The sequence below is a fragment of the Notolepis coatsorum genome, assembly GCF_963971535.1.
Source record: "Notolepis coatsorum genome assembly, chromosome: 3".
Lineage (NCBI taxonomy): Eukaryota > Metazoa > Chordata > Actinopteri > Aulopiformes > Paralepididae > Notolepis > Notolepis coatsorum.
Genome location: NC_140167.1, coordinates 82,141,751 through 82,159,422, shown reverse-complemented (window position 1 = coordinate 82,159,422; position 17,672 = coordinate 82,141,751). Strand labels below are relative to the sequence as shown.

The window sequence follows — 17,672 nt, the reverse complement described above, 5'->3', positions numbered from 1 at the left end:
GCTAGCATTAGCAGCCTCTATACAGTACATTTATTATGAGGAGGCTAGCATTATCAGCCTCTACAGTACATTTATTATGAGGAGGCTAGCATTAGCAGCATCTATACAGTACATTTATTATGAGGAGACTAGCATTAGCAGCCTCTATACAGTACATTTATTATGAGGAGGCTAGCATTATCAGCCTCTATACAGTACATTTATTATGAGGAGGCTAGCATTAGCAGCATCTATACAGTACATTTATTATGAGGAGACTAGCATTAGCAGCCTCTATACAGTACATTTATTATGAGGAGGCTAGCATTAGCAGCATCTATACAGTACATTTATTATGAGGAGACTAGCATTAGCAGCCTCTATACAGTACATTTATTATGAGGAGACTAGCATTAGCAGCCTCTACAGTACATTTATTATGAGGAGGCTAGCATTAGCAGCATCTATACAGTACATTTATTATGAGGAGGCTAGCATTAGCAGCATCTATACAGTACATTTATTATGAGGAGACTAGCATTAGCAGCCTCTACAGTACATTTATTATGAGGAGGCTAGCATTAGCAGCATCTATACAGTACATTTATTATGAGGAGGCTAGCATTAGCAGCATCTATACAGTACATTTATTATGAGGAGGCTAGCATTAGCAGCATCTATACATACAGTACATGTATTATGAGGAGGCTAGCAGTAGCAGCCTCTATACTTTATTTTTTACCTTCTACAAAGCTCTGTTGTTTGTTAGTATTGTTGTGTATGGATGCGGTAAAGACTAAAATGCTGCAGGCTACTGCTGATCTTTTTACCACGGTGGCTTAGAACTCGGAGAACCTCAAGCTAAAGTGTAGCCAATTAGTGCGATGATCTTACGACTTAGAAAACTTTCAGTTGCTGTCAGTTATCGTTTCATATGTTTTTGAAATTCTTGGTGTGCCTTTGAATGCTCCTTACTTGATTTTGAAGAGTTTCAAGGTGTACGTAATTAGCACCCAATTCATCTTTGAAGTGCTGAAACTGGGTTTTCTATGTCCACCAGGTGTGTGTGTGTGTGTGTGTGTGTGTGTGTGTGTGTGTGTGTGTGTGTGTGTGTGTGTGTGTGTGCGTGCGTGCATGTGCGTGCGTGTGTGTGTGTGTGAGAGAGAGAGAGAGAGCGGGGCGTTAGTTATGCTCCTGAATCGAGAGAGAGAGAGAGAGAGAGAGAGAGAGAGAGAGAACAGGGCTGCGTCTGTGTTAGCAGGTCCCCTTGTCTCTCTCTCCCTCTCCCGTTTCAGGAAGTGTTGCACTGTGCCGCGTGCTATAGACGGGGCGTTAGTTATACTCCCGAATCTCGAGAGAGAGAGAGAGAGAGAGAGAGAGAGAGAGAGAGCTGATTAAATGGAGCAGGAAATGAATGACCTGAATGACGGCAATCCGCCAATATGGTATTTAGAGACACAGACACATTGATACTAACTCCTATTACTATAATACAATGCTAGACACTGAAAAAAGATATTTATAATGCATGTCCCCTTTAATTAAGTTATTTTGTGCATCACTCTGTTTTGAATTTGATGCAAATTTGCAATGCATGAGGGTCATCCTTTTGTGTTAAATGGCTGCATAAAGCAAGCATTTGTTGACTCTCATGTTGATAAGAGTATTAAAACTTGAACCGTTTAATATTTATATCAAATATTTTAATTGATTGATAGCACTAATATATATATATTTTATTTTATTAAGACATGCAAGTTTACCCGCATATCGTGACAAGAAAAAAATTCTAACGTCGTAGGAGTCCCGAAACTATTTCAAACATGTTTGATAATCTATCCATTTGTCCCTCAACATTCTGAAATGTGATAAATAATAATAATACTTTATTTGTATAGCACTTTTCATACAGAAGTTGCAGTTCAAAGTGCTTCACAACAGTAAAAAAAATATAGGCATAAGCGAGCATGAGCAAGGTAAGGTAAATTACAGTGTTTCACATTAGGACCTAGTATCCCAATAGGTTCTCTGTTTACAGTTTCATTCAGTACAAAAATTGTTTAAAATGGTTCGGTTTAGAAATAGACTAAGGTCGCTTTCACACAGGGGCTGTTTGGTCCGGACTATCGGACCAGAATTCGATAGTCCGGTTTTTCGGGTTTGTGTGAATGCGCGTCGAACTCGGTCCGCGGACCAAACACACAAACTCTGGTCCGACCAAAAACATAGGTCTCGGTTCGCTTCATCGGACCAAACGCGGACCAAATATAGGAAGTGCTTATTATTACCACTGCGCGCGCCATTCACTGCAAAACAAGCACACTGCATCTATCTATCTATCTATCTATCTATCTATCTATCTATCTATCTATCTATCTATCTATCTATCTATCTATCTATCTATCTATCTATCTATCTATCTATCTATCTATCTATCTATCTATCTATCTATCTATCTATCTATCTATCTATATATCTATCTATATATCTAACTGTGCATCTTGGGTAGAGGGAAGAAAAAACGCGGCTTATTATATTATTACCGAGGCGCTCGGCATTCACTGCAAAACAAGCACACTGTACACATATGGGCAGAAGACCAAATAAAACAGCTACTTGTGGGCACTCATAAAAACAACGCTGTGTACAAGTTGTTTAGCGAGAGGATGGTGGTAATGGGCTTCAATAGAACAATGGATCAATGTCACGTCAAAATAAAAAAACTCTGCCTCCGCTGATCTGGAGGGCTCGCAGTCCACACACACAGACACACACACGCGCATGCGCACACACGGGCTCGCAGCCACACACACACATTTCCGTCCAATAGACGAGCGCCCTTTTCGACCGCGTGACATTGTTCAGAAAGTTCGGTGCGCCTCACAAATTGCTATGTGAACGCAGACAAACCAAATGAAGAATGCAACAATGTTGCAACTTCACCACCAGAACCGCACGAGTCCACCAAAACTATATGTGAAAGCGACCTAAGAATTATAAAATGGAACAGACATACAACAGGGTATTTAACATAGAACAGTGATAAAATAGTTCAATTTTGGATTACAACAGAGCAGTGCTCTTCAATATTCAAGGGGCTTTCACAATTATTACATTTGGTAGTAATAATGGCACACAGTCTTAAATTCATCAGCAGGGCCGGGGGTGAGGGGGGTGGGGGCGAGTGCAACGTGTGTAGGAGGAACGCTATGTTCTGTTCTTATCTCTCGACTCCCCAGTGTGACCTTGTGAGTTCTAAAGGCTCCAGCACACTTGAGAGTGGGGGGGGGGGGGGGGGGGGTGCATCGGGCAGCGTCGGATTGATGGGCAGCAAGTCTCTTTACAAGTTCCATGTGGAGGGCTTCCAGTCTGTCCATAGCTATCTCCATACGGTTATCGTGTTTCCGAATTAATCTTGTACAGATCCAGATCCCGATAGCGAGTAGGGAGTCAAGTCTGTTGAAGAAGGTATAATCGACACGTCTAAACCGGTTATAGGGAGGCAGTGAGGGCTGGTGATAGGATGACCTCGACAGTCTGGGGAGTGGATATGTGAGTTGTCTCGGCAGAGAGGAGGGAGGAGATAGCGAGATACAATTTGCATAGAATCGACACATGAATTTGATAGGAATTTTCATTTAAATGCCTGAGCAAAGAAGTAGGTTTTAAGCTGTCTTTTGAAGATATCTAGTGAGTTTGCTTCTCTGATGTTTTGGGGTAGTTTATTCCATAGTTTTGGGGCATAGTTGATAAAGGCTGCATTACCAATCCTTTTTTGACTGTTTCTGGGAGCCTCTAGTAGTCCAGCAGTTGATGATCGCAGTGTTCTTGCTGGCCTGTAATTTATTAGAGTGTTGGTGATGTAGCTAGGTCCCTGTCCATTTAGAGCTTTGTAGGTAAGGAGAAGGACCTTAAAGTCAATTCTAAATGTTACAGGAAGCCAGTGTAAAGCAGCTAAGACTGGGCTAATGTGCTCTCTCCTTTTGGTTCTAGTTAGCAGTTAGGCTGCAGAGTTTTGGATTAGCTGAAGCCTCCCTGTGGTTTTCTTAGGGAGACCCGTGAAAAGTGCATTACAGTAGTCTAACCGGCTAGATATGAATGCATGAATTCGCTTCTCAGCATCGTTTTGATTAATAAATGGTCGTACTTTTGCTATATTTCTGAGATGGAAGAACGATGTTTTTGTCACTTTGTTAATATGAGAATTGAAGTTCAGTTCTGAATCTATGATAACCCCGAGACTAGTGACCTCAGATTTGATCCAAGGGGTTAGATAAAAGTAGATTAGGGTATGCCATCAGAAAATGGTACCTCATGTGATAGATATGTATTTCAGATTCTAAGTGCTGCTAGCAGGAAAGCCATTACTAGAAAGTGGTTAAGAACATATATTCCTACAGTGGATGATTGGATTGATATTATTTATTATTATATTATTATTTAACACTTTGATCGCCATGGTTAAATTCATAATTTACCATCCCTAGCCAGCTCTATTTGTCTATGGAGAAGTTCCCCTTCTTTGCAGGGCTATAACTTTTTAAATTCTATTGCTAAATTGACATTATTATGGCCCATTCAATGTCCTATATCCATTGTTCAGGGTGTAGCAACGATATACTTTTTCATTCACATATTCATACTAAAATATGGTCTAAAGTATAAGTATGTTTTTATCGTTTTCTGCAGCTTTCTCCAGAACTTGATTTATAGCCCCAAATGCATTATATTGATGATCAAATACAGTTTGGTAGCGATCGGTGCCAGATGAAGAATTTCAACTGGAGGTACTTCTAGAAGTTACTACGTATCATCTGATATTGACCGGATGGGCGAGGGGGTGTTTATAATTCCGTGGGCAACGTTATACCATTCATCTAGTGTGGGTCATATGATCATCAGATCAGTTAGTATAGAAGACGTTAGAAAATAACGTTGAAACTCACCGTATCTTCCTCGCGCCGTTGGACGATCAGCTTGGAGTAGACAGTTTTCGATTATGGGATGTTGATCCTGATGAACCATTTCCAGGTTGTATAATACTATATACGTCCAAATAACGTTGTTTATTGAGTTAGGGCGAGCGATTGATTATCCAGTGTGTTGAGATAGAGTCCTGCTAATGATCGCGAGTGCCTGGACGAAATATGGATGAGCACTTCCTGTTTGACGAGTCACTTCCTGTTGGCGATCTGCCGATCGGCCACCAGATGGCGCTCTTGAACCGCTAGAGAGTTGAGTGGAGCTCAGCTGTACATCTCAGGTCCCCGGAGGAGAAATATGATTTCGATCACAGATTTTTGAAATATTGACATCAAAGACGAGTTACGGCGTCTTCGGCAGAATGAGCATGGCTAGGAAAGACGTCCAAAGGCGTTTTCGGCGACCATAGTGTTAAGATGGAAAGAATTACGGGGGCGTTCAGGTGGCGTAACGGAGATTGCGTTCGTCACCAACCCCGGAGCGGCTGGATTCGCCTGTTCGAATCCAGCTCACAGCTCCGGGGTTGTCACCAGCTTGGCTAGCCTTTCACACTAATACAATTGGCAGTATTAGAGGGTGGGAGAAGCTGGTGGGGTGGGTCCGTGTCGTTGTAAACAGCGACTCGTACAGTTCGGTCGGGGCGCCTGCTAAGTGCGGATAGGATCTAAGTGGGATAGTGTGATCCTTCCACACGCTACGCCCTCTCAGTGAGAATCCGCGCTGCCAGGTGAAAAGAAGCGGTTGATTGGCTGGACGTGTGTCGGAGGAAGCACGTGGTAGCCTCCACTCTCCCAGACCGACTGTGGGGGGTAAGTGTGCAGCGACCAGGAAGGGGATTGGGAATTGGCATAACGACTAACATTGGGATGGGAGAAAATCGGAGGAAAAAGGAGGGGGAAAAAGATCAATAATTTTTTTTTTTTAAAAGATGGAAAGAATTACATTTTCTTTTAGACTGCAACAGGACAAGTTTTGGAAGAAATGGGAAAGATGGATAGTGTACACATTACACCGGTACGCTCTTAATTTGTTTAATGTGTATAGCTGCGTCCTCTCGGGTTAATTGTTATGTGAACCTTGTGTAAAGGGAGTTGAGTGTCAGGAAGATGCACCCCAACATATTATTTTGTTATTTTTTGTTATTGTTTTTGTTTGTCAAAAAAAAAGTACTTCAGCACTTTAACTCAGATTTAGTAACACTGGATGAAAATTGTACTACAGAAGGCTCGGGTAAATGAATGTGAAGTCATGACATTGTTTGTATGGACCCTAGAGAAAATCAATAAAAAGATAATACAATTTAAAAAAAAATTAGATTAGGGTGTTTCCTGCTCCTTATAGTCAGTCACACATCCCTTCTCCAACTAACGTTATTTATTTAAATTATACCAATATTGTATACAACTCAATTTGAGCGAACATTTAACGTTATAACAATATTTTAACGTTAGGGAATTTAAATGCACATACATAGCTAGTTAAATATCACAACTTGTGTCATTGTTCATCATGGGGGAAAACTAGCCAACTAGCTAACGTTATAGATAGCGAACATTAACTAACGTTATCCAGTTGACATTACAGATCATAATAGCTATGATAACATTAGCTAACGTTAACGAAGTGAGAGTAGGGAAACGTTAATGTAGTCAGAGTGTAGCGGGAACGGTAGAGAGAGGCAGCACTTAATTTTGCGTGTAACGTTAGTCAATAACATTAAGAATAGAGAGCTGTTGTCAACCCTGCAAATGGAAATAAATGCCCAGACCTTGAGAGAACGGTTTCCTGGTCTACTGTCACCACCTTACAGAGGGAATTACCCCAAAGTCCAACTAGTTATAACAAGCATGTTACATGACTGGCACTTCGGCCCTGGAGTGTTAGGCGAACGCTCCCCTGTACTCTACTACAGTTCAGATTAATACAGGAAAAGGTAACATTGGGGGCTCGAGTCCGGGATATGAAAATAAATCCTGATTTCATCGGTGAGTTGTAAACTGTATGGAAACGTGAAGGTAGCTCAGTGATAGTGTGATAATGTGATAGTGTGATAGTGTAATAGTGATAGTGTGATAATGTGATAGTGTGATAGTGTAATATTGTGATAGTGTGATAGTGTAATAGTGTAATAGTGTGATAGTGTGATAGTGTAATAGTGTAATAGTGTGATAGTGTAATAATGTAATAGTATGATAGTGTAATAATAATGTGATAGTGTAATAGTGTGATAGTGTAATAGTATGATAGTGTGATATGTGATAATGTGATAATGTGATAGTATGATAGTGTGATAGTGTGATAGTGTGATAGTGTGATAGTGTGATAGTGTGATAGTGTAATAGTGTGATAGTGTGATAGTGTAATAGTGTGATAGTGTGATAGTGTGATAGTGTAATAGTGTGATAATGTGATAGTATGATAATGTGATAATGTGATAGTATGATAGTGTAATAATGATGTGATAGTGTAATAGTGTGATAGTGTGATAGTGTAATAGTGTGATAATGTGATAGTATGATAATGTGATAATGTGATAGTATGATAATGTGATAATGTGATAGTGTGATAGTGTGATGATGTGATAATGTGATAGTGTAATAGTGTAATAGTGTGATAGTGTGATAGTGTAATAGTGTAATAGTGTGATAGTGTGATAGTGTAATAGTGTAATAGTGTGATAGTGTGATAGTGTGATAGTGTGATAGTGTAATAGTGTGATAGTGTGATAGTGTAATAGTGTAATAGTGTGATAGTGTGATAGTGTAATAGTGTAATAGTGTGATAGTGTAATAGTGTAATAGTGTGATAGTGTGATAGTGTAATAGTGTGATAGTGTGATAGTGTGATAGTGTGATAGTGTAATAGTGTAATAGTGTGATAGTGTAATAGTGTAATAGTGTGATAGTGTGATAGTGTGATAGTGTGATAGTGTACTACTAGTATGATAGTGTGACCAGACTTAACATAAACTCAGAATGTCATTCTGCGGATCTTTTTTCAAATGGATTTTGGTACTGGAGTATCAAGCTTTCTCTTTTATAAACTATATATCTTAGCTTTGATGACATCTTCCACCCATACCCTTTTAGAAACAGTGACAGTAAAGCCTGAAGCTGATTAAATGTTAAACTTTCTAACTACCCTGCAGGAGGCTATAGTTAACATTGATCCATAATGAGCATGGCATGTGAAGGAGAAAGCCTGCATTCATCTTATCTCTCTCTCTCTCTCTCTCTCTCTCTCTCTCTCTCTCTCTCTCTCTCTCTCTCTCTCTCTCTCTCTCCTCCCTCTATATCTTTCTTTCTCTCTCTGTCTCGTGCGGCCTGGAGCAGTTAAGTGAGTGTAGTGTTCGGAGATCTGGAGTACTGAGGGAAGAGACATTGATATTTAACAGTATAGAGAGAAGAGACATTGATATATTTAACAGTATAGAGAGAAGATACATTGATATATTTAACAGTATAGAGAGAAGAGACATTGATATTTAACAGTATATAGAGAAGAGACATTGATATTTAACAGTATATAGAGAAGAGACATTGCTATTTAACAGTATATAGAGAAGAGACATTGATATTTAACATATATAGAGAAGAGACATTGATATTTAACAGTATATAGAGAAGAGACATTGATATTTAACATTCTAGAGAGAAGAGACATTGATATTTAACATTATATAGAGAAGAGACATTGATATTTAACAGTATATAGAGAAGAGACATTGATATTTAACAGTATATAGAGAAGAGACATTGATATTTAACATATATAGAGAAGAGACATTGATATTTAACAGTATATAGAGAAGAGACATTGATATTTAACAGTATATAGAGAAGAGACATTGATATTTAACATTCTAGAGAGAGGAGACATTGATATTTAACATTATATAGAGAAGAGACATTGATATTTAACAGTATATAGAGAAGAGACATTGATATTTAACAGTATATAGAGAAGAGACATTGATATTTAACATATATAGAGAGAAGAAGAGACATTGATATTTAACAGTATAGAGAGAAGGGTTGGTGGTTCGAATCCAGCTCAAGCCCATGTCCATCCCACTGCCGTTGTGTCCGTGGGCAAGACACTTAACCTACTTGCCTCGTATGAATGTGTATGCATGTGAATGAATGTTGGTGGTGGTCGGAGGGGCCGTAGGCAATGATTATTCGCCACGCTTCCGTGAGTCTGCCTCAGGGCAGCTCTGGCTGCAATTGTAGCTTACCACCACCGGTATGACTGTGTATGAACGAATAATGGACTCTGTAAGCGCTCTGGGGTCACTGGGGTGTCATGAAGAGCGCTATATAAATCCAATCCATTATTATTATTATTATTATTATTATTAAGAGACATTGATATTTAACATTATAGAGAGAAGAGACATTGATATTTAACATTATATAGAGAGAAGAGACATTGATATTTAACATTATAGAGAGAAGAGACATTGATATTTAACATTATATAGAGAGAAGAGACATTGATATTTAACATTATATAGAGAGAAGAGACATTGATATTTAACATTATAGAGAGAAGAGATATTGATATATTTAACAGTATATAGAGAAGAGACATTGATATTTAACATTATATAGAGAGAAGAGACATTGATATTTAACATTATAGAGAGAAGAGACATTGATATTTAACATTATATAGAGAGAAGAGACATTTATATTTAACATTATAGAGAGAAGAGACATTGATATTTAACATTATAGAGAGAAGAGACATTGATATTTAACATTATAGAGAGAAGAGACATTGATATTTAACATTATATAGAGAGAAGAGACATTGATATTTAACATTATATAGAGAGAAGATACATTGATATTTAACATTATAGAGAGAAGAGACATTGATATTTAACATTATAGAGAAAAGAGACATTGATATTTAACATTATAGAGAGAAGATACATTGATATTTAACAGTATAGAGAGAAGAGACATTGATATTTAACATTATATAGAGAAGAGACATTGATATTTAACAGTATAGAGAGAAGAGACATTGATATTTAACATTATAGAGAGAAGAGACATTGATATTTAACATTATATATAGAGAAGAGACATTGATATTTAACATTATATAGAGAGAAGAGACATTGATATTTAACATTATATAGAGAAGAGACATTGATATTTAACATTATAGAGAGAAGATACATTGATATTTAACATTATAGAGAGAAGAGACATTGATATTTAACATTATAGAGAGAAGAGACATTGATATTTAACATTATATAGAGAGAAGAGACATTGATATTTAACATTATATAGAGAGAAGAGACATTGATATTTAACATTATAGAGAGAAGAGACATTGATATTTAACATTATATAGAGAAGAGACATTGATATTTTGTAAGACATAAGCTAGAGGGGGAAGTTGCGACGTGGACGAATGTGAGTCCCACCCCCGGCCTGATTGATTGACTGTCTGATGGATTGGTTTCTTTGGTCTCTGTTTCCGTAGGTAAGTTTGGTCGTCCTCACAGCGTGCCATTCCTCAGAGCCCCCCTCACCACAGCCCTGCTCACCCTGGGCAAAGCACAACAGGTCAGAAACAACAGCGTGTGTGTGTGTGTCTACTGTATGTGTGCAAACAGTACATGTGTGTGTGCTGACCAGGACGAGGACGAAAGCTTCACAGTGACTCGTAAAGGCAGTAGTCTTAACTCTTAATCTGTACTCCCTGGCGCCAGCGTTTTTTGACCATTTTCACGATGTTTGCAGACCCATCGTATATTCTATATTATAGCTATGGAGACAATAGTATGGCTCATTTGAAAGGAAATATGTATACTCCAACAGGGAAAAAACCCGTTTAGTTCTACATACCTTCGTTCCTGCGCTATCCCATGCTAAAAATCGTCCTGTTTCTAAATAATCCAGTTCCGTTTCCTGGATATGACGTGTTTTGTGTGCATATGCACATTTCATGCGGGTTGCTCGCCTGCCACCTATATTATTTCCAGGTCAAAAGGTAACATGACCATAGTAGAATGATTCTCAAACCATGGGGGGGGGGTCCCTTCGCGGAATTGTTTTCCATTTTCTGACGCTGGGATCATTACAAAGGCATGTTTTATGATGGGGTTCGGTAAAATAGACGTTACCTTTGTCAGCAGGTCCACCAAAACCCTGTCCACTCTTGCTCCGAGGTGTCTTGGGTCAGAACAATAAATAACGTTAGTTGGCCCTGGCAGCGCCCAACAGATAACGTTATCGTTACATCCAAACAGCCTGTTTGAAAATACTAGAATCCAACATGAATGAAAACGCACCTTATGCTAGGATGGATCGTCACCGTTTGTTCTTTTCATAATAATCTCCAATAGTTCGCTTGTCTAGGTGATTGCCATTGCCGAACGTTAGTTGACCCTAGTCTGGAGTGCTCTCAACTCTCGTGTCGGCGACTACCGCGGAGCGGTGAACAGATGTTACATGCTCGGCTGGTTTGACTATAGTATTTCTATGATCTACCAGAAGTGCTGAGTCCAATGTAGTCTGGTGAAAACGCACCTTATCATCCATAAGTGTGATCGTTTTGTCCTCTTCATAATAATCTCCAATAGTTCGCTCGCCATTGCATAGACAGTCCGCAGGCTAGTGGCTACGACTCTGGCCAGCAGTGAGTGAGCAACCCCACAGTAAACTAGCCCAGTTCAAAAGGTAGGCGATACTGCAGTGCCACCTATCGGGATTCGATCGTCATTGCAATTACAATTCACACAGAGCTCACACAAGAAGGTCCAGCTGGGGAACGGTTGGCTTTGAAAAACGAGTATACTCGTTTTTGGTGTTCAATGAGTTAAAGGTGCTATATATAACATTCAGCCACTAGATGTCGCACTAGAGCACCAGCATGTCATTTATCCAATCAGGTGCATTCCATGTGGGGAAATGGGAAGTAGGGAGGGGATACAAACAACAACATAAATGTTGGACCTGCAATTCAACGTACCTCTGGGCAGCACTAGATTAATGATAAACGTACCTCTGGTCAGCAGTAGATTAATGATAAACATAACATACTGTACCTCTGGTCAGCAGTAGATTAATGATAAACATAACATACTGTACCTCTGGTCAGCAGTAGATTAATGATAAACATAACATACTGTACCTCTGGTCAGCAGTAGATTAATGATAAACATAACATACTGTACCTCTGGTCAGCACTAGATTTAAAAAGGTCTTTCTGCATGACTGCATGTGGGAAACACAATTTTACAGATTTGTTGATTAAAAACAACTAATTGATTAGTCAACTAAGAATTTCTTTGCCTATAGTGTTTGGGAATTGTAATGTGTGTAATAACTATTGAAATGTGTGTGTGTGTGTGTGTGTGTGTGTGTGTGTGTGTGTGTGTGTGTGTGTGTGTGTGTGTGTGTGTGTGTGTGTGTGTGTGTGTGTGTGTGTGTGTGTGTGTGTGTGTGTGTGTGTGTGTGTGTGTGTGTGTGTGTGTGTGTGTGTGTGTGTGTGTGTGTGTGTGTGTGTGTGTGTGTGTGTGTGTGCGTGCGTCCAACAGAATGTCATGCTGGGTAATGGACTCGTCCTTCAGAACCTGCTCCACATGCAGTTGGCCCAGCAACAACTACTACACATCAAAGACAAGCGCCTTAACACTGTAAGTTTGTATGTGTGTGTGTGTGTCTGTCTGTCTGTCTGTCTGTCTGTCTGTCTGTCTGTCTGTCTGTCTGTCTGTCTGTCTGTCTGTCTGTCTGTCTGTCTGTCTGTCTGTCTGTCTGTCTGTCTGTCTGTCTGTCTGTCTGTCTGTCTGTCTGTCTGTCTGTCTGTCTGTCTGTCTGTATCTGTGTGTGTGTCTGTGTGTATGTGCTATCTATAATGTAATTTTTTTGCATTCATATATTTGTTTACTTTATACTGCATCATATAGTAAACAAAGTAACCAAAATCGATTCATAATAATATTTCCTTTGCTGCAAAATTCAACTTATTTATTTATCATAGGGGGGAGGGTCTAAAATAAGTGTAATCTCTCTTCTGGTTTAAATTAGCATAATATTTGCCTATATTGACTCAGTTGAATGTGAATATTTGATATTCTTTTAGAAGACAAACTGAGTTTAGTTTATCGCTGTCTGCTGCAGGCTGGAAAGCTAGTTTCATTATCTCCACCAGGTGGCGCATGTGGGCGGAGGTTATGTTTTCGGTTGTGTGTGTGTCTGTCTGTGTTTCAAGTTTCAAGTTTCTTTAATAGTTGTCATACAGAAGTACAGAATACTTTTGTACAAAATGCTTCTTACTGTTGCGCTCCAGAGACTGTGCATGACAAGATAAGTATGAAATAAAAACATAGTAAAAATAGTAAAAATTAGAAGTAAAAAAAAAAAAAAGAGGTAATGCACCAACAGTTGGTGCAAATAAAACTCCTAATACTATAAAAATTAACAAAATAAAGCACAGTCTCGTCGGAGCGATCAGAAAGGCAGCCATCAGAGCGGCGCCAGTGTGTGTGTGTGTGTGTGTGTGTGTGTGTGTGTGTGTGTGTGTGTGTGTGTGTGTGTGTGTGTGTGTGTGTGTGTGTGTGTGTGTGTGTGTGTGTGTGTGTGTGTGTGTGTGTGTGTGTGTGTGTGTGTGTGTGTGTGCAGCTACTGTATATCTTGCATACTGCTGGCCGATTAGCCTAAATATGTGTTAATATGTGTTAATATGTGTTAATATGTGTACACACACACGGACAGCAGGCCAAGGACCTGAAAGCTTGAATACTTTTCACGTTGGACAACGACAAGTATTTTTTAGAACGTATTTCCATCCTTTGAAATACATACAGTTCAGTAAAAAGTTATGTTACTCCTTTTTAACCCCTTAAGCTTATCCCACATTTTGCATAAAATGCCTGACGATTGCATACCCAAAGTTATTTGCGATAAAAAAATGTGTGATACATTTTTTTAATGTATTTTCTTTTTCTTTTACATGAAACAAGACAACACAATACAGTAATAACAACAATAAACAGGACTTCATAGGACATAGTAACCACAACAATAACGACAACGGAAATAACCAAAACAATAAAACAGAACATACAATTTTTTATTGTGTTACCACAGACACCACAAAAGACAATTCCTCCCCCACTCCCACCCCCCAGGATCAGCACCCCGACTCCGCTCCGCCGCTAAATCATGGCCTTCACTCTCTCAGCCGCCGAGACCCACAATTCAATATTGGATTGCCCAATCCCCACCTCTCGGGCTGTAGAAATCTCCATATGACATCCAAAAAAGTTAATGACCAATTGATCATTGTGAGTTTCTCAGGTTGCTTCCACCTCATGGCTATTAATTTCTTGGCTGCTGTAAACAGTATGATTATTTTTTGCTGTATGGAGGCCAGTAGTAATGTTATATCATTTAGGAGTAGTGTTGTTGCCGTATGTGGAATTGTCAGGCTACATATGTTTGAAAGTTTAGTTGCCATGGATTTCCAAAAACAAGCCACCGGTGGGTAATCCCAAAATATGTGCATATAAGTGCCAGTAACACCTCGAGCGCATAGAGTGCATTGAGAGTCGGCCACCAACCCCATAGCGCACAACCTCCTAGGTGTGAGATACGTCCTATGAATATAATTTAAATGTATTTGCTGGTGATTAGGGTTGCGGGAAGCCAATGTGACATTAGTCCAAATATCATCCCAGTCAAACTCAGGGTCTAATTCCGGGATGTCCCCTCGCCAGATTATATCTAATGTTACGTTTTTAATATGTGGATTTAATCAATAGTGTGTACAAATCTGAGACAAACCCTCTTGAGGTTGTCCTGTCTCTAATAAGTTTAACAAAAGGGTGTGGATGTAATGCTTGGGCCCACGGAACCCCATCCAAACTGGTGACAAAGGGTTTCCGGTAGGGATGCTCGATATTGGCTTTTTTACTGATACCGATATACCGATATTGTCCAACTCTTAATTTCCGATACCGATATCAACCGATACCGATATATGCATGGTTTCCCCCCCAAAAAACTTAATAATTTCAGGTAATTAACATTACATATGTCTTGTTGTGGAATTAACATAACATTATGCATACTTTTGACAATAAATAAAATCAGAATTTGTTCTCACTTGCTTGCCTGGGTAAATAAAGGTTATTTGAAAACCGATACAGATATTTTCCGATATCACATTCTAATGCCAATATCGGTAGGCCGATAATATCGGACATCCCTAGTTTCCGGGCCTTTGCAGTGATGGCGCCGACACTGGAATAAGCCCCCTCCCAAGATCAAGTAAGCCAAGGCGGCTATGTGGTGCAGTGGGCAAGGCGCTCACCACGAATACTGGAGACTAGGCTCGAACAGGTTCGCCTCCCTGTTCGAGCCCAGCGCTCCACAATGCTTTCAGTTTAGCTGGTCGTCTGCACTAATACACATTGGCAGTATTAGGGGGAGGGAAACTGATGGGTGGGGATCGGGCGTTGTGGACAGCGACTCCTACAGGTCGGTTGGTGCGCCTGCGCAGTAGAATCAGGAAGCGACGGGGGCGGGGCCCCTCCAAAGCCCAGACCCCTGACGTTGAAAGATCGAGCCGCGCAGATGGAAAGATGCGACTGCTGTTACCTCGAGTATCGGAGGGGACTCGTGCTATGTATGACTTAGTCCACATTGCAGCCGGCTTGTGGGAGGCATGAAACAGCGTTCAAAGACAGGGGAGGGTTGAATTGGATAATACAAAAAATTGGGATGGGAGAAAAAATAGAAAATTGGAGAAAAAGTGAATAAAAAAAAATCAAGTCTGCCAACACTGTACAGACATTCAAGGTCTTGCTTAAAACCCACCTTTTCGCTCTGGATGATCACTGAGTTACTTTGCTGTTGTGTTGTGTGTTTGAGGTGTTCTTATGTTCTCTGTCTGTCCGTCTGGCGTCTGCCTGGTTCCGTTTTCTTTGTCCTGTCCATTTATTCATATTATTTTTCCCCGGGCTGCGCCCCGGACCGATGTCAAAATTGGCTGGAGGGCGCATTATAAATGCAATATCATATCATATCATCATATATATGTGTATATTGATATGTGGGACCCAGGAAGACTAGCTGGTGCCATTGGCATCAGCTAATGGGGTTCCTTTTTAATAAACAAATAATAAACATAGGATCACTACAGGCTCAGCTCTCTCTCCCTCATGTCTCCCTCTATCCCTCTATTTCTTTTAAGCATTATATACTGTACAATATGTAATGTGGGTCTCTCTCTTCTCTCTCTCTCTCTTTCTCTTTCTCTCTATCCCTCTCTAATCATCTCTCTCCTCACCTTCCCTCTCTCCTCTCCTGCCTCTCTGTCTCTCTCCTCCCTATCTCTTCTTTTTCTCTGTCTCTCTCCCTGTCTTTCTCTGTCTCTCATCTCTTTTCCTCTCTACTCTTCTTTCTCTTTCTCCTCTTCTCTTTCTCTCTTGGTCTCTCCTCTCTGTCTCATCTCCTTTCTCTCCCTCTCTGTCTCTCCCCTCTCTCCTCTCTCTCTCTCTCTCTCTCTCTCTCTCTCTCTCTCTCTCTCTCTCTCTCTCTCTCTCTCTCTCTCTCTCTCTCTCTCTCTCTATCTCTCTCTCTCTCTCTCTCTCTGTCTCGTCTCATCTCCTCTCTCTCTCTCCTTTCTCTGTTTCTCCTCTCTCTGTCTCTCCTCTCTCTTCCATATCTCTCTCCCTCTCTCTCTCTAATCTCCTATCTCTCTCTGTGTTTCTCTCTCTCTCTCTTTCTCTCTCTCCAGGTGTGTGGTCTCCTAGACCCCTCCAGGCTGTTGCTGCAGAAGGCTTTGTCTCTCAGACTTGCAGGGCCGCTGGCCGTGGGTAAAGGCCTGCTAGGAGATGGTCCCAGTGGTGAGTTTAAAGAACAACGTGTCCCACAAGCTTCCATGTTAACGCAGGTTTAGTTTTCTCAAATCGTTTTAAAGTATCCAGAGCATGTTTCATCAAAGATCACCTTTGAAATGAAGCACAACTCAAATACTCTGGACATAAACACATCCAGCTTATGAAACCGTTTTCAGCTGTATTCCTAATTCTGCCATTCGGACACATGCAATTTGAAATATGATTATAGAATATAGAATATCAGGCCTATAAATTACATTATTATGGCTAAGTCACATCTATGGATCGGGCCAAATTCCCCCTTTCCAATGGCAGAGTTCAATCTGGATTTAGTATCTCCAGGCGTGCAGCAGAAACCGTAGTATCTCCAGGCGTTGTCCCGGCAGCAGCTCCACCAGTGATCTGGCTCAGTCTCACACCAGAGCAGCTCCACCAGTGATCTGGCTCAGTCTCACCCCAGAGCTGCTCCACCAGTGATCTGGCTCAGTCTCACACCAGAGCAGCTCCACCAGTGATCTGGCTCAGTCTCACCCCAGAGCTGCTCCACCAGTGATCTGGCTCAGTCTCACACCAGAGCTGCTTGTCACCAGTAACACCTCAGGTTGGTGTGTTTCAACTGACATCTCTTTTCTCTTTTTTCCCTTCTTTTCTCTCCTCTCTTTCTCTCTCTCTTTCTCTCCTTCTATCATCTCCTCTCCTCCTACTCCTCCCTCCTCTCCTCTCCTCCTCTACTCATTATCTAATCTTCTACCTCTCCTCCTCTATTAATTCTCTCCTCTTCCTCCTCTGTCCTTCCTCATATCTCCTGTCTTCTCCTCTCCCCTCTCTCCCCCTCCTC

General features: G+C 40.4%; 1 protein-coding gene across 1 annotated transcript in view; it reads left to right on the top strand.

Moving 5' to 3' along the window:
- raver2 (ribonucleoprotein, PTB-binding 2) overlaps positions 1-17,672 on the top strand; it is a gene marked incomplete at both ends in the record, with an annotated part of 209,468 nt that overhangs the window by 172,800 nt on the left and 18,996 nt on the right. The window contains 3 exons of the mRNA XM_084311267.1: positions 10,468-10,550; positions 12,527-12,625; positions 16,732-16,887. Of these exons, the coding sequence (XP_084167393.1) occupies positions 10,468-10,550; positions 12,527-12,625; positions 16,732-16,887 (338 nt within the window). The remainder of the gene's footprint in view (positions 1-10,467; positions 10,551-12,526; positions 12,626-16,731; positions 16,888-17,672) is intronic.